The sequence below is a fragment of the Trichoplusia ni genome, chromosome 15 (genome assembly GCF_003590095.1).
Source record: "Trichoplusia ni isolate ovarian cell line Hi5 chromosome 15, tn1, whole genome shotgun sequence".
Taxonomy (NCBI): domain Eukaryota; kingdom Metazoa; phylum Arthropoda; class Insecta; order Lepidoptera; family Noctuidae; genus Trichoplusia; species Trichoplusia ni.
Window position 1 is genome coordinate 5,234,705 of NC_039492.1, and position 23,553 is coordinate 5,258,257.

The following is a 23,553-nucleotide window of genomic DNA, read 5'->3' on the forward strand; positions in this document are numbered from 1 at the left end:
TATTAACTCGATTAAAATGTCAATGAGAATCGAATCTTGATTTAATGCAGACGAATTTTGATTAACGAGTTTCTTGAAAGACTTCATACTATACTGATACAACACGTAACACGTATTAAAAATATTCAGTGATTCTTTACGTGGCAACATGCAAGTACAAAAGCTTGATAATTTAGCTACACATGCAATCAGAAGTATCAACAATTTTATGTGCAATAAAATTAAGTCCAGTGTACATCAATAAATTTATCTGGCGCCAAGCAAGCACAAAGTCCTACAAATTAATACAATGTGAGACTAAATAACGAAGGAAATTGAATTTTCTGGCAATACATACTACTAAAATGTTCATTTATTTATACGTGGGATGTGAACAAAAAAGTAATTTATTTTTGTCAAACGCGGAAAAATTACTCTTAATGTCAAACGAACGAGGTTATAAAGAAAACACGGTCGGTACATTAAATGCATTTATTGTTTATTTTGGAACCTGAATTGCAACAATAGTAATTATAAAAGTATCAGAATATTACGGAAAAAGCTAATAGACTTAGGTGGTAAGTGTACATATAACGAAAAAACTAGGTTTGATTTTTGTTGATATTGCACCTAATTCGTACTAACTTCGTCCGTAACATTCGTATAAAACTTCATCCATCCTTTTCATACACACAAGTACCACAAACATTCGTCCCTTTCTAACATCAATGTTCGTCCAAATGCGAATACTTTCGCCTTAGCTTTTCTCTCTTATTCTTATTCGCGTGTTTCTTTTCTTGTTTCCAGGGCTTACTGAGCTGTTGCTCAGCAGACTGCACTCCCACGATACTGCAATAAAGTACACCTTATTTCTTAGGGCATAAGTCTTATTTTACATTGGCGTATCAAATGATTTATGATGACGTGTAGTATTATATTTTTATACATTTCAGAGTATATTTCAGTGAATAAATAAATCATCATTAGGTTTTCAAAACAGCTACATTTTTAGGCCCACGCGCATTCCACGCTGTGAGAAGTTTATGGATTATTATAAATTTCTCTAAGTATAGTCGTATACAAAAGTGCAAAAAAAATAAAGAAAATCTTCTCAGCTAAATGCATACGGTAGACGGCTACCATAAATAATGTCGAGTTAATTAAGCCGTCTGGCTAGTTCAAAGTAACGCTTGTTCAGATGATCTTTTTAGTTTTGTGAGCGACGGTACACGTTTTATTTCGTTTCGAAAAGGCACCGGGTCTTACGAGGTTAGGCCAATTTTCGCGAGTGTTAGCGCTGCTCATAAAGATGCTCAAACTTTATGAATTAACACTTGGCTTGTATCCAGGGTGGCCATTTCGCCTTCACGAAGTTTATTTAGGTTTCCCTTAGCTCTAATTGATAATAACGTCGAGATATCTTTCATCTTGTCTAACTATAACTGGAGTATTTTTACACTGCACCTGAGTGCTAGAGGTTGGTAAGTAACTTGTGAAAATAATACGAGTAATTAAAATAGCTGTATCGCCGTAATTTTTTTGTACGTGGACTATTATCCAATGTAGTAAATGGTTAAGCTAATTAAACCGCATATATTTTGAAAACCATAATTACAAAGAAAATTCTTGATAGTGATCAAGACTTGATCTCAAAATCATATTTACTACATTATATTATTTATGACCCCACGACTGGGCAAAGGCTTTTTCCTATTGGCTTTTAGATGAGAACCAATATGATTTATTTTTTATATACGGATAGGACCATTTCGCTCTTTACGGCGACGTGATATACTTTATTAATTGAGTAGCAAAGTCGAATTAAAACGTTTTAAAACTTTTCGAGATGAGAAAGTTCACAAAAATAATTTTATTTCAGCGAAAAATAAAGAAAATACTTTTTAATTTTAAAACGAAAGCGTAACTGCATCACTTTTAGAATTTCATATGCTAATAAGTCAAATTACCTACATATATTCAAAAGTTTCAGATAAAATGGAGTTAAAGTTGGTATATTTTTAATGAGATTATCACGCAGATATATCAAGAAGTATCGAACTTCAAGGCCAAATAAAAGAGAAAAACAAAAAATATCAACGACGAACTTAGAAACGCTTTCGATTAGCGCCGTTTAAGTAAATATAATTCTTAATACATATAAATAGAACATCGATCGTTCAAATTTGCCTACACATGTAAACATGCAAAAGCACAGTATAGACAGTCTAAGACATATCTGTTTCTAAACATTAAATTTACATCAAATATTCATCTGCAGAGGTATTATGAAGTATTAAAACTATAATTTCATTAAGCGAGAGGTTTTCTTAATTCTGAAATGATATTGTTTACTTTTTAATTTTCCTTGGACAACTAAATGTTCATTATGAAGTCTTATGCAGACATTAGCGACGACAGTATCCGATTGAGTAAAAGAGATGGCGCTATCTGTCTATATAGCTTCATCCCTTTCTATTACTACTGTGGAACTACTGCTTAATTCATAACTCAGGTCCAATTCTCTCTTAACTATAGTTTTAATACATCACAATACATTAAAGCATTGATATTGATATTATAATAATCGTACCGTTGTAAGGCAGGATTCTGGATTTTTTCTCAGGTGTTGTCGGCAGCTAAGGATGTTTATATAGAAAGTCTTACCCGGTTATAGGTTTGCCTTTAACGTGTGCCCCACTCTTCTGCATCGCGAAGAACGCCTTGTCGATTTCCGATGATTTGTTTTTCCATCCCTGTAAAAAGTGAAATCTTTTAGCACATGACTAAGAGCACGCCAGCTTTAAAGCAGGACCAGTTACGTATTATCCATAAGGCACTTTAGGCCAGTGCCTAGGGGCCCACTATGACTAGGGGGCACTCCCAATAAAAGGGGGCCTCCCCTCCTCTGTTGCCCGGGGCCTCTAGGCCCGGGGCCGCTAGATCCGGCCCTGAGCAATACCGTTTTTATCGTGTATGCGAAATACCCCTATGCGTAATTTAGGCACTGATAGATTTGAATTTATTCACGGTCATTGTCCCTTGTCTTTAGGAATGTTTAGTTCATATTAGTACAGTTGAGGGCCACGGGTATCAAAGTAATACCCGCAGTGATTCACCAGAGGTCGCAGATAGCGATAGAGTACAAAAAAGTGACACTATCATGAAATGGAGATTGAAATTTAGGCGAGACTAGATGGGATACTGATTATGAATATTAATTTGGCATTTTTTTTTATATTCCAGACTGTCTTTAACTAATTTTATAAACGTCACACATAGGTACATTGTCAAAGAATAACACAAAAACAGGTTCATAAATCAAGGAATATATGAGAGGAATACCAGAAAAAATACAAACAACTAATTAGGAGAAGAAAAGAAATGGAAACTCTTGCTATTATTATTAGAAACATGAAGATAACAAATGGTGAACACTCAGACAAGCTCAGCATGTCAGTATTAGCTACTGACAGGGTAAATGGGCTGTTTACTCCGCTACTTATAATAAACTTGTATTTGGGTTAACTGTTCGGGATGGGAGATTGATTTTCTAGGACACTGCATTAACTGTTAATGTTTCAAAAGTGAAGAGAAGTATAAGTGAATGGGTTTGCCCTGGATTTTGATGGTTATGTGTTTAGTAAAATGTCTGTGTTACAGGGGATTTTCTTGATATATTATATTACTAAGGAAGAAGGAAATGTTCTGGCCAAGTAATAGCTTACACAATATATTTTTAGTATGTTCTGTAGTTTGTTTTCTACCAAAGTCTAACTTAAACATAACGCCATTGTAGAACCTATTTTTAAATGATCTTTTATGACTTAGACCCACAAATACTAAGTATAAAGCCCATTGTGCCTTTATCGCGATACATTCAATCCAAAAAATCATGCAACATTCTTGCATACAAAGCATTTCAACAATTTCATTCACAGAAATACTGGCTCTTATAAATACAGCAGATTTAAGATATCTCTTCTGGCAAGACTGCCATTGTATGCCGCATAATTTACAGCATAAACATTTAACTAACTTCAAACTTATTTTAGCGGTATACGCCCGTAATCCACTACAGCTATAGCTATTAGCGATTGTGCAGTGGTTCTAGTGTAATCCCCTCATTGGACAAGTATTTGCACGATCTAAAAATGCTTATTCTAAGTAAGCATAATGTGAAAGAGTAAGTTAATGTGAAACTCCTCGCAACACAAGGACTAAATATCCGCATACAATCGCAGGTCTCGTTATTCGGAAAACCAAAAAGAAACCTCAAACTCCTACTACATCCGATTCCCAGTTTCCGTTCCTTCGTCCTCACCTCAACCATCCTGGCTTCCATGGGCGTGGGCTTCCTCTTCTCGTTCCTCCTGTCCCGCAGCATGTCGTCCACCGGTTGCGGCGCGCAGTGCGGCGGGAGCTGCGCCCAGCGCAGACGGCCGCTGGCGGCCTCCTTCAGCATGATCCGGGCTGAGCGGGACTGGTCCGGCTGCCCCGCTGCCGTCATGAAGCCTCTGTTGTCTGGGAGTGTTAGAGAATTGTTAATAAATGTTATAATTAAGAGAGCCTGTAATTGAGGGAGCACAACTCAAATGTACACTATTTCATGATTTTGTGTATTCTTTATTGGAGATCCAATAATAAATAAATATTATTATAACATTACAAATATTACCTAACTACACAGAATTTAAAAACATGGAAGCAATTAATATTGTAATTTTATGCATATATTTTTATTTTAAATAAAGGAAATCAAAGTTATGTTTAAATATTTGCGTGCTTGGTACTGTTTTAGAATGAAGGAATGAATCACCAAAGAGAACTTTTTACACTTAAAGTTCCACAATCAATCGAACCATAACGAAGACAATAAGTACTTAAGATCATTTAAATTTAGATTATTGTGGAATTTGTTTTCGCATCAAACTAAATTTACCCGTACGTAGACAACGTGCGTACACGTACTCGCACGTACAACGTACGTTGACGTGTGACGTAGACAAAATATTTTACTTGTAACAAATTCAGCTTAAAAGCTAATCTGGTTATCATAATATAAACAAATGTTAATAAATTTAAGCTGCTCAGTTATGAAAAACTCTCTTCCTCTTCTAAATAAGTATTTCTCCCAATGATAATAACAGAATGATGCAGTCATAAAACTTACAAGCATGAGCAGTAAGTATCTGCTTGTAATCAGGCTCTTTGGACCCGTCATCAGGAAGCAGCAGCCCGTACTTCTCGACGAACGTGTGTTTGGGGACCAACTGGCACAGGCGAGCCATGGCCGCGTCGTGGGCACGCATCTATGTAAACAGCAATATACTTTTATATACGTAGAATATAGAGGTATATAAATTGAAGATAGTTTTATAAGAATAGATTGTTTAGGTTAAAACCCTGTTCTCTAATAAAAAAAGCTGAAGATTATCTCTTAACTCATATCTGTCATGTTACTCATAATCTCAATCCATAGTTCCATACTGTTAATGTAGTCAACATAAGGCCGCTGAATTGTGTATTTTTTTTAACGAAATCCAAACTTAGGACAAGAACTCGTGGATCAAGTCTCGTCTCGACTCGTCGCGCCCAGTGGATTTAGCATGGTAGCCTCAGCCACTCGGCTATCGACATCAGCATTATTACTCTGTCATATTAAAATCTAGTATCTTCAACTAGCAAGTGAGCAAGTATATGGTTATTTCTTCTTTCGGAAGGAGGACTTTGCACAGTAGTGAGTCAGCTGTAGTATTCATAATTCTTAAGCCGGAAAACCAAAAAGCTTGCAATGTTACTAGAGATTGCTATGTTAGTAACTTACCTGATCAATTGGCAACACAGCCGTCAAGAGCAAGTCCGGGGCGACGGCGTAAGCTGGCAATACCAGACCAGGGCAGTCGAGCAGCTCGATGTCATCATCTAAGATCAGTGACTGAATGTGTCGTGTGTGACCGGGCATTGAGCTCACACTTACCTAAAATTTAACAGATTTCTTTATTGAATATAAACCTAAAACGTTACTTATAGAAGGACTTATTGATTAACAATGAGTAGTTCCCAACCAGACGATTAAAGACTACAAAGGCTTGTGCCTATCTAAGACAATCAAACTGGAAGTAATCATTTGGAAAATAAATTTTTGGGACTTAGCTAAATTCTTTTATTGGTTTGCTTATTTAGTTCTTTAAAATGTATCGAATTTAAATATAATTTCCTTTTTTTTGAGATACTGAATATGTCAGTCCATACTAGTATATTGACAAAAACTCTTTTTTAATAAGAATTGTATCACAAAGATATGCTTGAACTTAACCGTCGATACTTACTTTCTTAGTCTGCATCAAAACATTGACAGTACTAGACTTCCCGACATTGGGGTAACCAATCATACCAACGCTCAATCGTGGGGGATTCTTTTTCTCCTCAACATTCTGCCTCTTCAACACTTCTAGAAGTTTCTCCCTGTCAAATATCTCATGTGAATTCTGTACTTGCTCTTCTTTGACTTCTTCCTGAATTTCTGATGGAGGGTAATCTTCAACAGGTTTACCCAGTCTTAAATTTTCGACAACCCTTTCCAGTACTTCTTGAATCTTGTCAATTTTGTTTGCAGTGTTGCACACAGCTTTGTCCAAATCTCCTAATTGCTGTTTGAACATTTCTATATCTTTTTCTGTACAATTTAGGTCGTTCGGGTCTATGACGTCATCTTCGGATTCCGGATCGTGGTCGGAGATTGCCGAATCGGTTTCCGAATCTATTTCCTCTTTGGTGGCAGAACCTTCACTGGCTTCTGATATTTTTACGCTCATTTGTTGGTTTAGCTGCCGAGAAGAATATTATAGCAACGTTCTGGAACAAAAGGGGACGGAATTTAGTATATGTATAATGTACCTTTAAGCCGGCAATTCACTTAAATGCGCGACAAATCACACAACATAGCTGTTAGGAAGACACTGCTCACTGCTCAGTATCAAAATGGAACTCCTTAGTCAGGATGTTTACCTCCTTTGTGAAGTATTTCCGCCCAGCATTTCCTTTCATATTCGGTGGTCAAATCGGCTTTGTTCAACAGCAATATACATTTGCATTTTCTGGATCTTGCGCATATTTCTCTAAATCAGCACATCTGTAAATATTTATAGGTAAAATCAAAAAATAGACAATTATACACATTCTACTACTGAAATAAAAAGGACACAGTGACAAAAAACAGAAGACACTTTTACAGATTTTGAGAAAATGAACAATATAATATATATAATTTCACACGGCTTTTGCTACGAAAGTTAGATATTAGAAAAAACATAAAGTGGCACTGCGCCGATGGAGCCGCATGTCGAAAAACTAGACGATATCTCCCAAAAGTGAACATAAGTAAACCATTAACTGGTTTAAATAGACTACATGCCTACCATGCCCACAGTGGTGGAGGTCACCCGCCAAACGCACTGCGCGCGTCGTGTCATGTATTAAACTTCGCGTAGGACAACCATTTGTGAGATCTACCAAATGCTTGTTCTGGGGTGTCTTTGCACACGCGATTTGTATGTTGTGACCCCGACACAAGGATTAAGTTCCATAGTGCGGGAGATGTTTTGCTAAATAAAGAGAGAGAAATGAGAATTCATACCTGAACAACAATGGATTCCTTGCATCTAACAGAAGCAGAACCCATCGGACTTCTCAAGTGTCCTCCACAGCTGCTTCCACAGTTCAATGTTTTCGTTTCATATGGTGTGACCGCCGCTCCGAGCTTGGCTTGCAACTCGTTGAGATGGCGACGCCAGTCTAAGAAGGACTCACGTTCGCGAGTAATTTGTTCTTCTTCAGCTGTTATACCTGGTGACCATGTGGGCCTGAAAACAAGTATTTAATTATTCTCCATATTCGATTCAGATACTACAAAAGATGTATCAAGTAAGCAAACTTTGTTACTTGGACTGGCACTGATAGTTATAGTTAAACTTATTTTCAAAAGAGTTACTTAGAGGTTTTTGTCCGTTTTCATTCTTAGAAATGAATTTTAGCACTGTGTACCCAGTATCAGTGTTTTAATGATTTAAAAGTTAGTGAAAAGCAGCTTCCTTGAAATAAAAAGTTTTTACATTTTAACTTTTACTTTAACAGACATCTTAACCTTAGCATAGCTTTTATATAGCAGTCACCACTAGACCAACAGACTAAACGAAAAATATAATTTGATGTCAATACATAAAATCTATTGCTTATGGTTTATGCCCATGAAAGCATTTCAATTTGATTTCATGCAAATACTAGAATCTTGCCTTTGCGCATAATTTATCTTAATTATTTAAGAGTGGATATAAATAAAACCATCTTGTTACCTCCGTGGCACTGTTAAGGTTCATCAAATTGGGCTGTGATGTAGCAACCTCAACTTCACTGGGTACAGACTTAACATATTTCAAGTTAAGCTTCTCTGCGGTAAAACTCTCTCTGTGCCAGTTCAGCGGTAGAGAGGAACTCTTGGAGAGAGGACTCAGCAGTTACAGATTGGAGATTAAAGACGGCCCCAGTCAAAGCCATCATTGACTTCCGTTGTGTGTAACTAGAGAAAAAAAAAATTAAAGATAAATTTTAAAAAAATGTATAGGTATGTACTGAAATTGCTTTAGCGAGCTATGCTATGTTCTGCCTTATCTTCTGCGGCCCTCTAGATTTATAAGGGATTCCATATGTTATGAGTAAAACTAATTTCAAGGTTACTGATTCAATTAGAAACTAATAGGATTATCGATCATATTTTAATTATAATCTTATTCAGCTTCTTTGCTTAAATAAAAAATAAAATAAGTTGCTCTATATTTTATATTATTACCACTTATCTTTTATCCAAACCAAAACGTTATTTAAACCAAATCGGCTCCAAGCCTTAGAGCATAAGTATTAAAAACTATGCACATAGGAACAAGATATTCAAGATAGATAAGCCCCTATTATAATATTGCTCAATATTATTCAGTTTAAAAAGTAAACAAATACTCACCATGGTGTTGTCTTCAACATGTTTACGATGACGATTCTTTGCAAATCTATCCTTAATAAGCGCACGTCCTAAAGATTCCTTGTTCTTCTTCCCCCATTTTTAAAGTTATTGTTGAAAATCAATAAAGTTGTAAATGTATTTTTCTAGGCAAATAGCTTTTTCACGTGCTGATCTACCGAACTCAACATGTCATTCTGACAAGAGTAAAAACACATGGTAACAGATTAAAAACGAAAACACGTTTTCAATTGACACAGAAGAGAAAAATTATTGATTTTACGTGGATTTGGCCAAAATCTTATAGAGTCAATAATTCTTCAATTGGCTGTCTATTGCAATAGTAAACATCTATGACGTAAACTACTGATAATTCTCACAAATTTTTCGCATTTTTTTCTTATGAGCTTGCATTGGCCTGCAATTTTTCTGATTAAAGAGTATTTTAAAAACAAAAATAATGAACTGATGAAGTATATTTTTTTTGGTTAAGAAAATCTCCTCCTGCATATTCAAATCCGCACAGCGGATGTGGATCAAGGATGCTTGTACTGCGCGAGGATCGAACCCGCGACACGTTACGCACAGTGGGCGCGTTTTGTTGTGACCTATTTACCTGATATAGGTACTCGGCTATGCGTGCAGTGTGATTTTTATAAGTACCTTACTTTAATTTTTTTACTGTAAAAGTATGAAATGAAATGAAAATAAAAACACATGGAGTAACTCGTTCCCTATTTCTTATGGAACGTATTAATAGTTTCAAACCTTTATAAGCATATTTTTCGTTTTTTTAATAATAATAATAATAATAATCTTTATTTCAGAACAATGTCCATACATAATTACAAAATAATAAGATTTATAGTAAAATTTGTGCGCGTATAAATGCTTTCAGGATGTCTGAGTCCTGCTTTTCCGCAATAACCTGCAGGATGCTGTTGGTGCTGCTCCTGACCCTGCTCAGTAGTGATACGAGCCGCTTGCGTATTACCGCGTGGAAGCCGTCTACCCTGGCTCCGCAAACATACCGGAGGCACTGCAAAAACGGGGCAACCCCAACAACATCCTAAACCCGTTGTTATATTGGACACGTAAGGCATTGAGCGTCCTCTGCGTATATCTGAACCACAGGCTGCACGTGTAGAAAAGTCTGACAGTAGGCTTTAAATAGAGTGACTTTAACTTGTTTACTACAACGCACAACTGCGGGCCAGCATATTACTTCTAACCGCCAATGCCCTACGTTCCCGTTCTATGTCAACCTGGTCCTCAAGGTCCTCTGTAACGTAATGTCCAAGATATTTAAACTTTTCTACCCGCTTTAGTTCAATGCCATTTAGCTTTATTGCGGGCACATTCAATGTACATTTACCGGGGGCCTTGAAAACCATGTACTCGCTCTTCTTAGCATTGTACATCAATCCATGCTGAATGCTATATGTTTCACATATTGCAAGCAACTGCCTCATTGCACTTACAGTTGGGGTCAGCAGCACCATGTCGTCTGCGTAACTAAAGTTGTTCATACAAATGTTGTCAATCCAGCATCCCACTCGTGTGCTGCTGAGCCCAACTATAAGCTCATTCACGTACAAGTTGAAGAGCCTAGGAGAACTCAAACCACCTTGTCTCACCCCGCACTCCAACCTGTACGTGTCCGAGAAGGCATTTGCCCACCTTACATAATTATTCTGGTTTTGGTACCAGAAATGAAAAATCCGTTGTACCTGTGTAGGCACGCGGGTTTTCTTGAGTTTCTCCCATAACAAGTCATACGACACAAGGTCAAATGCCTTGGAGAGGTCAAGAAAGCATGCATACACAGGTGTACTTCTTTCCGTGTAGTATTGGACAGTGTGCTTCAGACTCAGAATTGCGCTTTCAGTGGAAAGTCCCGCGCGAAAACCAAACTGAGCATCATGAATATTAATATTTTTATCAAGTTCTGTAATATTAAATCTTAAATATTATTTAATCTTAAATATTACAGGAGTTATTCTGTAATAACTCCTGTAATATTTAATAAACTAGACTTTATAAGAAATATGTCCAAAGAAGTAAGCAAAGTAACTATTAAGAAAAGACTAAAAGAAGTATTAATATTATAAATAAACATAGGAGTAAGAACAGATCTCATTACAATTGTTAACCAAATAGAAATTTCAATAAGAATTAGTTGTAATAAATAATGGTAGATATAAACAGGTTGATGTTCCTAGAATATAAATTTAATTTTTATATTGTAATAGTTATAAGATAAAGTATATATAATGTGATTATTGTTTATATATAAGAATAATAAATGCAACTACACTCATTGTAAACTATAAAAACACAATAAAGAAAATGTATAATTAAGAGCGCTATTATCGCCAACAAACTGCTTTGCAGTTTGGCGATTTTTTATGTAATTTCCTATTTTCTATTTTTTTTTAATAAATAAATAAAAAAAAAAAAAAAGATGCCGACGATATCTTCGCTACGTTTCATCGATTTTTAATTTCTCGCGCGGAGATTTTAATATTACGATACTCATTACCTATTAACATTTTTGGCGTAGTGTAAAAGGCAATTTTGTTCTATATTACATGCATAATATATCTAACTTATTTATTTGGATAAGGATTAATACTGTATTGTTAAAAAGAGGTTCGTAAGTAACCAATAATTTTACTGTATTAAGAAAACACATAAAATTGGTTATTGTGGGTTATCCTTGGAAGATAGACATATACCACCGCGGACTTTTTTGTAGATCTATTAAAGAGGTACAAACTCGCCATACATTGTTTTGTTGTAACTCAAAAGGTTTTGGCAGCGTTCTCGATGAAAGCTCTCGAATGGCTTAATTTTTTCCGACATGTTTAACTAATATCGCTGTAATATCATCAGTTTACACAAAACCTAAACTTATTATACACTAAAACCTTCCTCAAGAATTGCTCTATCTATCGTTGAAAACCGCATAAAAATCCGTTCAGCACTTTTCTAGTTTATCGCGAACAGACAGACAGACAGACGCGGCGGGGGACTTTGTTTTATAATATGTAAGGATAAGGATAAGGATAAGGATAGCTGTTGCCCGCGACTTCGTCTGCGTGGTTAGAAGATATAAGTTATGACTTTTTCTTCGCTCCTATTGGTCGCAGCGTGATGATATACATAAAGCCTAAAACCTCCCTCGATTAATGGTATATTCAACACAAAAATATTTTTTCAATTTGAACCCGTAGTTTCTGAGATTAGCGCTTTCAAACAAACAATCAAACAAACAATTAGTATATACATAGTACATACATAGTATATACATAGTAATTAGTATATATATAGTACAATTAGTATATAGATGCCGACGATATGTTCGCTACGTTTCATCGATTTTTAATTTCTCGCGCGGAGATTTTAATATTACGATAACTCATTACCTATTAACATTTTTGGCGTAGTGTAAAAGGCAATTTTGTTCTATATTACATGCATAATATATCTAACTTATTTATTTGGATAAGGATTAATACTGTATTGTTAAAAAGAGGTTCGTAAGTAACCAATAATTTTACTGTATTAAGAAAACACATAAAATTGGTTATTGTGGGTTATCCTTGGAAGATAGACATATACCACCGCGGACTTTTTTGTAGATCTATTAAAGAGGTACAAACTCGCCATACATTGTTTTGTTGTAACTCAAAAGGTTTTGGCAGCGTTCTCGATGAAAGCTCTCGAATGGCTTAATTTTTTCCGACATGTTTAACTAATATCGCTGTAATATCGTCAGTTTACACAAAACCTAAACTTATTATACACTAAAACCTTCCTCAAGAATTGCTCTATCTATCGTTGAAAACCGCATAAAAATCCGTTCAGCACTTTTCTAGTTTATCGCGAACAGACAGACAGACAGACGCGGCGGGGGACTTTGTTTTGTAATATGTAAGGATAAGGATAAGGATAGCTGTTGCCCGCGACTTCGTCTGCGTGGTTAGAAGATATAAGTTATGACTTTTTCTTCGCTCCTATTGGTCGCAGCGTGATGATATACATATAGCCTAGTCGCACCAAAACGGAAGGGGTAATAAAATGTGTGGGTGAGTAAACTACGGGCGTTCAATTTATTTTAACTACTAAAATAGCCACAGTTTCCGTTAACCAGCTTCGTCTGGGGTTAAGGGCAGCATGTTTACAACGATCATGTTATAACAAAGGTTATTTCAAAGTCGTGAGCAGTACCTAGGATAGAATAGGAAGTAAAATATTATTTTTTACATCATAGAATCTCGTGTGTTTGTTAACTATCTTTCAAAATTGATAAACAAAGTAAATCGTGTATATTTGGTAGATATGAATAATAGGTTCTTTGATATCAAAATTACTTCAGATTTCACAAACATTCAAGTTACACGCATGAAGACACCAAAACTCAGGCCAAACATTCGTGGATCATACAAATGCTTGTCTGACGCGGGATTCGAAACTGCGGCACGTCGCCCTCAGTGAGTTGTTTTGACAACAATTTACAGCAATTTTACTAGGTCTGCTAATATCTTTTACACCTTTTAGTACCTTGATCACCATAGACGCCTTGTTGTCCAGTGCCCGCCAGTACTTCGACAGTCCCTTCGTCCAGGTGTATGGCGCGCACGCTGTGGTTGTTAGTGTCGCACACGGCCAGCACGTTGCTTGACAACCAGCAGAGACCTTGAGGCGAGTCGAACTGCGCGTCCACAAGTTCTGGTGAGGAAAGAAAAGACAATACATAAAAAAAAAACATTTTAAAATAGGAAATGAATCCTTTGGTCGCTGGGGATTTCACTAACTTTCAAGTCAAAAAGACACCCACACCCAAGACAAGCATACGTGAATCACACACATGCTTGTCCTACGCAGAATCGAATCCCGATAATGGCGTTTTAGCGTGGTGACCAGTGACTTCAGCCACTGACCTTACACGGATTTAGATAAATAGTTTCTGGATCTTGTGCATTCCCCTTTTTTGGTTACTACCATAAAACCTTGATACTAACTGCCATCTTTAAAGCCTGGTTCACAGCCGCCGATGATCCGCAGCACTATCCCGGAACAATCCGTGAGCAGCACTCGATGGTGGCCGGTGTCCGATATCGCCAGGAATGGCTCGTCTGTACGACCGCGGTAGAACGGGTTGAGGGCCAGCTAAAAATATGTAGTGGTTTGTTATGTAGATCAGAATAACAAGAAAAGGTGGTGCATCTAATATATTAAAATTAACGTTTGTTTGTTAAATATTTAAGAGTGTTTACAGTAGTTTTAGTTGTGAATTAAGTAATATTATCATCATCTTATGCGTTTTAGAGGCCTCTTTTTGTTCTGCCATTCTCATTTGTCTCAAATATTATATTACTATGATGTATGATCGCGTAGTTTTCAGCGTACGTTGTTCTCATCATCCGAAAGAAGGGAAGGGAAAAGCACTCCAGCAGTTTTAATTGGAAATTCGTCACTCATACTCTCACTATAATATTACTTCAGGATATTATGGTAAAGTATAAAATTTTGGGGTAAATAAATTCTTGACAGATGGTCTTAATTGTATTAGTACTTATCAAATTACAAACCTTACTAGGAAAGTACAGCATATCCTCTTCCTTGCGTTTCACTTGTCCAGATAGCGACATAGGGAGCGGTGTCGTCGCAATGCGGGTGCCGAAGTGACGCAGCGTATTGCCCACGAACCACACCAGTTCGTCTTTATGACCCTCGCCAGTCAGTACAAACAATGGCTTGTTTCCGGGACCTATTATTGAATAATTTAATTTAGAACTCAAAAGTTACATCCATCCGTTCCTTAAAATTTCGTGTGTATATAAGTTTATATTATACTAGCTGACCCAGCAAACGTTGTTTTGCCGAATTTTTTTTTTTCTAGTTGTATGTATTTTTAATGCCAAATTATAATAAAAATAAAAACAAAAAATCCGTCCAAAAAATAAAATATATTTTTTTAGTGTGAGCATCCCTTAGCACTTAGGGGTATGAAAAATAGATGTTGTTCTATTCTCAGACCTACCCAATATGTATACAAAATTTCTTAAGAATCGGTCGAACCGTTTCGGTGGAGTACGGTAACTAACATTGTGACATGGGAATTTTATATATTAGAAGATTAGTATCATTATTGTCCATTCTTTTTAATAACTAGGTTTTTTGGATATGTAACCTGGTATGATCAATAAAAATGATGATCATCTTGTTTAAGAGACTTTTATTTGCCCAGTTCTAACTGTGCAATATTACTTGTTTACTATAATCATGTTTTAATTAGTTCATAATTCATAATTATAATAAATAACATGATGACTTGTAAACAATATCAGCATGAAAGGGAAACACATAAATCATCATAAAGATTTTAGTTCCTCATTCCAACAAGCAATCAAATGCATAACAAATTTATCTTGTAACAACTGAATTAATTTACATAACATTACATAAAATCATTTACAAATGATATAGATATCATAGCTACTGGTTTATTTTCTTAGCTGACAATAATCATTAAAATAATTAAACTGACTTTTTTATAATCTTCTCTTTTGTAATAAGTCCTACAACGAAATTATTTTCTAATACAAGATAAATAAAATAAAATATTTCTTCTACTTTAACACTTAAAGATAACATCACTTTATGTGCTCAAAAGCAAGTATGGTGAAACAAAAAAGAAATTTTCTCTGTTATTTAACTCTCGTTAAAAAAAGACTGTGGTTTTTATGACCAACATTGTAAAAAAAACATTGTCTATTTTAATTACCTAAAATGAGTAATGTGGGCCAGCACCGGATCCCCATTGTCTCCCACATGTAACTGTCTGCATCGTTCACCACAGGGTGATGGATGTTGTACCTCTGTACTGCAGCCAACACTTTTGATGAGTCTTTCTCATTTGTGAACTTAGCACAGTGTACACCTAGCTGAAAATATTAAAAAAAAACAGTTAATTTATTGGTTTTTGATGAAATTGAGCATATTGTGTATTTATTTTCAAACATTCTTTATGAGGTCAAATCTAGATATGATTGTATTCAAAATTTATTATTTAATAAGCTTTTAAAAAAATTACCACAACTAGTCCATTTTCCACTTTATGCAGTTTCTCAATATGAGCCAGGTCTGGCAGCACATGATAGCAGTTGATGCAGCAATATGTCCAGAAGTCTAAGATCACTACCTTATCAGCACAATGCTGTGCCAATGATATCGGTTCAGAAACATTCACCCATTCTAAATCTGAAAACAAAGGGTTATTCTTGATGGTGTATTCAATTTAGAGAACAAGTGATAAAGTAATGAATTAACATAAGATAAAATGGGTATTAAGTAAATAATTAATGTAAGTGGTACTCAAAAGTAGGCTGTTGATATGCCCTAATAGTCAGAGTTTACTGTTAGGCCAAATAGGCCTAGGCATAATGTTAGGCCAGTTTACTGTTCAGTTGATTTGTTCTGTTATTTTTTTGTAAACTGGACAACTTATTTACCACTACTAATAGCATTATATGAGTGTACAATATAGTAATTACTTACTCTTCTTGAAGTCGTCTATCGGAATCACTGTAGGCCAAACTTTCTTGATATGATTAACTATAAGAGTATCGCGTTCAGCCTCACTTTGAACTGTGCTCATAGCCTCATTTAAATCCATACAGGCTTGAGCCACATAATCTAGAGAGCTTAGCTCCATTTTATGTTTATTTGTTAGTATAATATGTGATAAAAAACACAATACATTTAACTATTATGATTCGTTGAATTGCACCTCTGCAGTATTGCACTTTTTTATATTTTCCCGTGTGTTTTTGACATTGACGTCAAGGTGAGCAAGTTGCCAACAAACAAAGAAAATAAATGCAGCTGTAACCACAGACTTCTAAGAACTTCTGGACCTGGAAAATTGACCTCTCAATTTGATACGAATCCCACTTTAGCCTAAATGAAAATTAAATACTTGAATAAGATTATTTACAACTCAGTGAAAATAGAAATAGACTTCTTTCATCCTACGACTTCGTTGACGTTTCAAAACGTCTTTTGTCTAAAAAGCAACGCACCCAAGCCAAGTTAAGATAAAAAAAATCACACTTCAAAAATTACTTGTGTTTATTTGTCGGAAGGCGTATGCGTGTTTATTTTTTCTCGTAGTTTTTCTACTTTTTATTAGTTACCTCTGTATTTGACATCAAATTATGTTCGAACATGGACGCCGTCTTTGATATATGTTACCTATCGTCAGACGGTAACAATGTTGAGCCTGATGATATTCCTCAAACAAAGGAGAGTGTCTGGGTATTGGGGAAAAAATACAGCGCTATTCAGGGTAAGGTAAAGTTCGTCGGTTGTTTACCTAAGCAGGAAACGTATTTTTTTTATATAAATTAATATTTACAGATTTGGATCGGATTAGACGTGACATAACGTCAATCATTTGGTGTACATATAGGAAAGGTTTCATTCCTATTGGGGATGAGGGGTTAACGTCTGATAAGGGATGGGGCTGCATGCTACGGTGCGGACAGATGGTTCTCGGCGTAGCACTCGTCAGGGTCCACTTGTCAGCTGACTGGGTATGGACACCTGAAACAAGGTAAACAGCTGTTATTACCTCATTGTGTCTATAAAAACAGTGACTTGTTCTTTTTGCAATAAAGAATCGTTAATTATAATTGCAACAGTGCTTAAACAAGTTGTGTGTGTAATTAATTTGCAATTTGACACAATTATGTGAACTATATCCTTATCAGTATTAGAACACTGTTAATTGTTTAATAAATCATTATCTATTAAATTGTAATGCTTGAAGTCAACTGTCGTATGACAGACAAAATTAAACAAATAAAAAACTAGTTTTTTAATCATTTGTTTTCTAGAGTACTTGTGTATAGGAACAACGTAATTAATCATTTATAACTTTGTTCTTAACGCATCCTACCTACCTAGATTCTAAAGCCCAATTATTAGTACTAACAGAACACTTACCACATCAACATGAGTTATTTATAAAACATGTATCTACAGTTTATCAGAAATTAATATTGTTATTTCCAGAGATCCAACATACCTGAAGATAGTCCAAAGATTTGAGGAGAGGAAGCAAGCTCCATACTCCATCCACCAGGTGGCGTTGATGGGTGCCTCTGAAGGAAAGGAGGTTGGGCAGTGGTTTGGACCTAACACTGTGGCACAGGTGTTGAAGTAAGGGTCAATATGCTACATACTACATATATGACTAAGGCCCGATTTTTCAATCGTCAGATAACTTTTATTTGTGGAATAAATATTGCCGTTTGACATATTTTCTATGCAAAAGCTGTCAAAACGTCAAACATATTCATCGAATAAAAGTTATCTGGCGATTGAAAAATCGGCCCTATATGAAGTACACTTGGTTCTGAAAGTTTTAGTACCTGATCAAATGGGGTACATGTAGAAAAATCTGTTGATTTTTTGTGTTATGTATCTTGTGTGTGTAATCTCTTTGTGGCCTTATCTACTGAACAGTTTAGTTATGAATTAACCTCTACAGAGTGCAGGTGATCATCAAAAATATTGTGTTTCATTTTCAAATACTTCAATAATAACTTATGATTTATTAAAAATATAAATTTATTGCTTCAAATGTATTGTATGCTAATTCTGAAGGCTGTCTTAAATTTCTACTTTGTTTCATCTTTATCTCATTCCATATCATTGTGAAAGGTACCAATCATCATACTACAGATAATGTCATAGAACTAATATTTATGATACATTAATATATAACAGTATCTATTCTGATCTGTTAAAGTTGGATGTGTAAACAAATGTAGATAATTACTGTTTACAATCAATGAGACAATTCTGCTGAATCAGATGACTCAGCTGGTTTGTATGCTGGTTGTGTGTTGCCTATTTATTTTGGATTGAAGCCAATTTCGGATTCACACTTGTTTATACAGCCATATTATGACTTTAAAAAGGTTTACACTTTGCTTAACGTGATATGAGTAGCCTATTGGCAAAGTGACTGACACTCACTTATCTATGTAAAAAAAATAACATCTTTAGTTTCACAGAAAAATAGCAAGAACATGAAAACCCTTAATTATACAATATTATTATTATCTCCAACAACTTATAAGCCATGGTCTTCATTTATGAAATTTTATGTTGAAACAATACAAAAATCTGTGAAAAAGTCTTTATTCATAACTTTACTCATCACAATGTTTGATAGTATGTAGGTATAAAATTAATATTTGATAATATTAGCTATGTATACACACACTGTAAATAAATAAATCTTAGCTTATTGCAATAATATTGTTTGTTCTAGGAAGTTAGTTGTTTATGACAAGTGGAGCTCCTTGGTGATCCATGTGGCTTTAGATAATACTGTTGTCAAAGAGGATATATGTAAGTATAAACAAACAGTTATCATGAGATAAGTAACTTTTAGCCAGTTTTACTTTTTTAAAGAGGAAATAGACTGTGACATCGTTTTTTAGCAATATCGGTAATGACGGCAGCTTTGTTTAAAAATATATTACTTATTTTGCTAGTAAGTCTGTTGTTATATGTGTGGCTTTATGTCCTATAATAGGAGGTCTTATTTTTAATTTTGTAATTGCTATTTTAATAGTAAACAAGTAAGAACTGAAACTTTGTTTTCTGTGGCTAATCACATGCAGATCTAAACACATTTACAAAAAAAAACACTGGGAACATAATGTGAGTAGGCAAAAAGTTTTAGCATTTATATAGATCTCATGCTAATTTGTACTGAATGAATAGTCTTGTAATTTGTATGTCAAACAGCCATGTAATATAAACCACCCATTTGTGTACATTTAAATGTTTGACAGTACTACGCTTAAACAACGTACTATGAATTGTAGATGATTTGTTAATTAGTTACTGTTTATATTCAGTACAGCAATGTGTGGTGAATAACGACAGAGGCGACTCGTCGTCGGCGCCGGACAGCGTGGTCACCGACTGGATGCCGCTGCTGCTGATAGTGCCGCTCAGGCTGGGCCTCAGCGAGATTAATCCTGTTTATATAGACGGATTGAAGGTATGAACAGTGATTTATAACCCAGTAATGCTTGTTGTGCTGACTTGATGATTGGATGAAAACACTTTTAGTGAAATTGTATGAATGAATAGAACATTATATGAAGAAGAACACATTATTTTCAACCAACCTCGGAGGTGCTGAATGTGTCTGTATATTAGTTGTTTTTCAAATTTGTAACTTCAGAATTTCACACTGGATGAGCAAAATCGGCTCATTTTGCTTATTCACGAAGTTAAGCCAAGTAGTTTGTCAAATCTTTGTTTATTAATTTCAGTCTGTTTTCTAATTCCAGATTTGCTTTCAAAGTCCTCAATCAATCGGTGTTATTGGCGGAAAGCCGAACCAAGCTCTGTACCTGGTTGGCTGTGTGGAAGATGAAGTTATATATTTAGATCCACACACTACTCAAAGATCTGGATTAGTTGAGGTATTCATTTTACTCCTTCGTAGTTATTTGAAAAAACTATCTGTGTTCCAAGTTTCTTCTAAATTAATTCAGTGGTTTTTGCGTGAAAGGGAACACACATCCATGTCATACAAACTTTCGCGCATATAATTGCGTTGCGATTGCTTACTTTTAAATTAGAATTATAATGAGTTATTTGTGATATTCCTTAACTGTATAATAGTGTTATTATTATATTTAATTATTTATTTCAGACGAAATTGACTGATGAACAAAAAGAAATGGACTGCTCATATCACTGTAAATATGCTTCTCGAATACCTATGCTAGCGATGGACCCCTCAGTTGCTGTGGTAAGAATCATATTCATTAATATCTTTAATAAAAACTTAAATATCTTTTGAATTTCTTCACATATTATACATTTTTTATATTCTTCATCCATCTAAGAAAAGCAGAGCAAGCAAAGGGACTTGCAAGTTATTAATTCATTTATTGTTGTTTATTTAAATAAATGATGACCTTTTTAACACTTAATTTCAAATAAAATTTTATCTTGGTATCATAACATATTATAAGTATTTATCAAAATACCTGTATACCATTTACTCTTTAAATTTTCAGTGTTTTCTCTGCCGGACCAAAACAGATTTCGAAGAATTATGCTCGACTATAGAAACTAAGCTGATGTGTGAATCGCAACCGTTGTTCGAGATATGCGAGAAGAGACCCTCGCACTGGGGTCCGATGACCTCTGATATTGACCTGCAGAATACTGCGATATTTACAGGTTGGTTATTAATATAGCATGTACTTGGTCTAGTGGTTACTGGCTCTGCCTGCTATACTAGAAGTCGTGGGTTCGATTCCCACCCAAAACGTTTTTTTGTGTTATTGTCACGATAATTTATTCTTTGTCTGGGTGTCATCTAACTATTATATATATGGATTTATAAATGTATGAGTATGATATTTCGTTGTCTATTACTCATACATGGTAAGAGCTTTGCTTAGTTTGAAACTAGATTGCGACTTATGAAAGTTGTGAAATATTATATTATTAATAATTCAATACATACATCATCATTGGCCTAGCCTTTTCCCAACTATGTTGGGGTCGGCTACCAGTCTAACCGGTTTCAGCTAAGTACCAGTGTTTTACAAGGAGCGACTGCCTATCTGACCTCCTCAACCCAGTTACCTGGGCGACACGATATCCCTTGGTTAGACTGGTTGTCAGACTTTTCAAGCTTCTGACTACCTGTAACGACTGTCAAAGATGTAAGAATAACAGCCGGGACCCACAATTTAACATACATACATATAATATGTAATTATTAATCCTAAAAACACCAAGTGAAATGGGTTGTGAATCTGGTAACACTGTAACACTACTTGTGACTTAATTTTTAATTTGTAATAAGATTTACCCTTCTTATACTTCATAATATAAACTATTTCTTTTCAGAATTTGAAGATGTTGACAGACAGTTCGATGACTCGGATGATGAATTTGAAATTCTGTGAAGAGTTTGAACTAATTATAATATAATTGCGTTTATGAAATTCTGGATATGATAATATGATTATAGCAAACAGGTTTTGTACATTGCTACGGCGATGCCAGAAATATTAATATTTATGTTATAAAAAGAAATGCCTTTGCATAGGCTAGATATATAAGAGCTGAAATGCAATTTATCACACAAATGTCTTCATATAGTTTATAGTATGTTATAAAATGTAGACACGGCGTAACTAGAACTTATGTACTGATGACTGCTTACGTATATATTGTGTTCACTATTTCAAAATATGTGTGTCGTCTTTGTACAAAATATTATTAAATTCCTACATGTAAGCTCTTATAAATAAATTTCAATGTGTATATCAAACGTTAAAGCCCTAGTTACAAGAGCAAATGCAATTTTACGATCTAAAATATTTCTACCGACGACGCCGCCTACAGGTAATCTATGGTGCATTTATGGCGGTAGACCCTTAAAAACTAAGGCGTGAAAAAGATTTGTTTTGCCTTCATCACTAATCAATTTTTAAATTATTTACTCAACTATTAAACTGTTTATTTGTTATTTATTTTCGTCCTTCTTATGTAGTTTGTACTTAGTTCAAATATTTTTCTCTATATTACAACATTGCATAAGCACTCGGTTTTAATTAATTTACCTTGATAATGTTCTGTGTGAAGACGATACAGAAGTTATATTTAGTCGCGAGTGTTTTTTTTCTACTGTGGCCTCTACCATCGTTACTGAACGTAAGACTGTAGCAGTTGTGAAAGAGACAACGCACGGCGTATCGGCATCGCGCTTCCACAATTATAACACTCGCTTTGAAAGAAGATGGTAGGAGATGTTCTCAAGTTCAAAAACAGAACACATTATGTATATGATAGTGCCTACGACTGGAATAGTGTAAGCCGCTACATTATAATTTGCAGTGCCTTTACAATATTATTGTGCAATTTATGTAAATAAACTCTTTGAAGAAATTATAATACGCTGATTGACATTCCTGTTGAAAATTTATGTGATAATCAGTGCATCTTATAGGCGACTCATTAGAGTTCAGGTATCATCTAGTCATAATTTAGATAGACACGATTACACGAACTTTAAAGCTTAAATGATAAACACAAACAAATATGAGAGACACTTTGAATACCTTGTAATACGTTCATATTATGTGCATGTGTCGTTTTAATTATATTTTACATTAATTGCATAATAGCTAAGCTGAGCTGTTAGTTGTAATACGGAGCCAACTATATGCCATTAGCAGTAAATAAGTAAACTAGACTTAGCTTATCATGATAATGTATTTAAATGTTTTTAAGTTTTTTTTGTAACACCAATTAATTGTGTTGATACAACTTTGTGTTATGTGTCGTAGGATAATGTTTTGTTACGAAATTACAGGTTGCGTGAAGCAACGAACCTAAATATTTTTATATAAATAAAAGTTTTAAAAGATAAATTGTTTTGATTACCTAAATTTCTAGAAATTCCTTCAAAAACACTAAATTGTGGTAGTATTAGCTTA

The 23,553-nt window shown here is 34.9% G+C and overlaps 2 protein-coding genes across 2 annotated transcripts; one reads left to right on the forward strand and one right to left on the reverse strand.

Moving 5' to 3' along the window:
• Positions 1-456: 456 nt before the first annotated feature.
• Positions 457-16,844, reverse strand: LOC113501394 (large subunit GTPase 1 homolog). Its single transcript, XM_026882524.1, has 14 exons — positions 16,556-16,844; positions 16,092-16,258; positions 15,783-15,942; positions 14,587-14,765; positions 14,017-14,164; positions 13,531-13,723; positions 8,438-8,554; positions 7,616-7,841; positions 6,309-6,806; positions 5,804-5,956; positions 5,150-5,288; positions 4,301-4,500; positions 2,644-2,732; positions 457-828 (listed from the first exon to the last, which is right to left on the reverse strand). The coding sequence occupies exons 1-14, from the start codon at positions 16,710-16,712 to the stop codon at positions 705-707; spliced, it is 2,550 nt and encodes an 849-aa protein (XP_026738325.1). The 5' UTR covers positions 16,713-16,844; the 3' UTR covers positions 457-704.
• Positions 16,845-17,098: 254 nt separating this feature from the next.
• On the forward strand, positions 17,099-23,487 carry LOC113500967 (cysteine protease ATG4B). Its single transcript, XM_026881925.1, has 9 exons — positions 17,099-17,345; positions 17,417-17,612; positions 18,074-18,220; positions 19,341-19,420; positions 19,936-20,081; positions 20,377-20,511; positions 20,745-20,843; positions 21,115-21,280; positions 21,959-23,487. Exons 1-9 carry the CDS (start codon positions 17,225-17,227, stop codon positions 22,015-22,017), a joined length of 1,149 nt encoding a protein of 382 aa, XP_026737726.1. The 5' UTR covers positions 17,099-17,224; the 3' UTR covers positions 22,018-23,487.
• The last annotated feature ends 66 nt before the right edge of the window (positions 23,488-23,553 follow it).

What these genes read in the sequence shown, in the direction of transcription:
- LOC113500967 (XM_026881925.1), top strand. Translation starts at nt 17,225, where the DNA reads ATGGACGCCGTCTTTGATATATGTTACCTATCGTCAGACGGTAACAAT. An exon ending in ACTGTGGCACAGGTGTTGAA is followed by an intron (nt 18,221 to 19,340) that starts GTAAGGGTCAAT and finishes TGTTTGTTCTAG; the next exon opens with GAAGTTAGTTGTTTATGACA. An exon ending in TGGACCCCTCAGTTGCTGTG is followed by an intron (nt 20,844 to 21,114) that starts GTAAGAATCATA and finishes TTAAATTTTCAG; the next exon opens with TGTTTTCTCTGCCGGACCAA.
- LOC113501394 (XM_026882524.1), bottom strand. Translation starts at nt 16,712, where the DNA reads ATGGAGCTAAGCTCTCTAGATTATGTGGCTCAAGCCTGTATGGATTTA. An exon ending in ACCAGGCTTTAAAGATGGCA is followed by an intron (nt 13,724 to 14,016) that starts GTTAGTATCAAG and finishes TTTCCTCACCAG; the next exon opens with AACTTGTGGACGCGCAGTTC. An exon ending in TTTTGATGCAGACTAAGAAA is followed by an intron (nt 5,957 to 6,308) that starts GTAAGTATCGAC and finishes GTTAAATTTTAG; the next exon opens with GTAAGTGTGAGCTCAATGCC.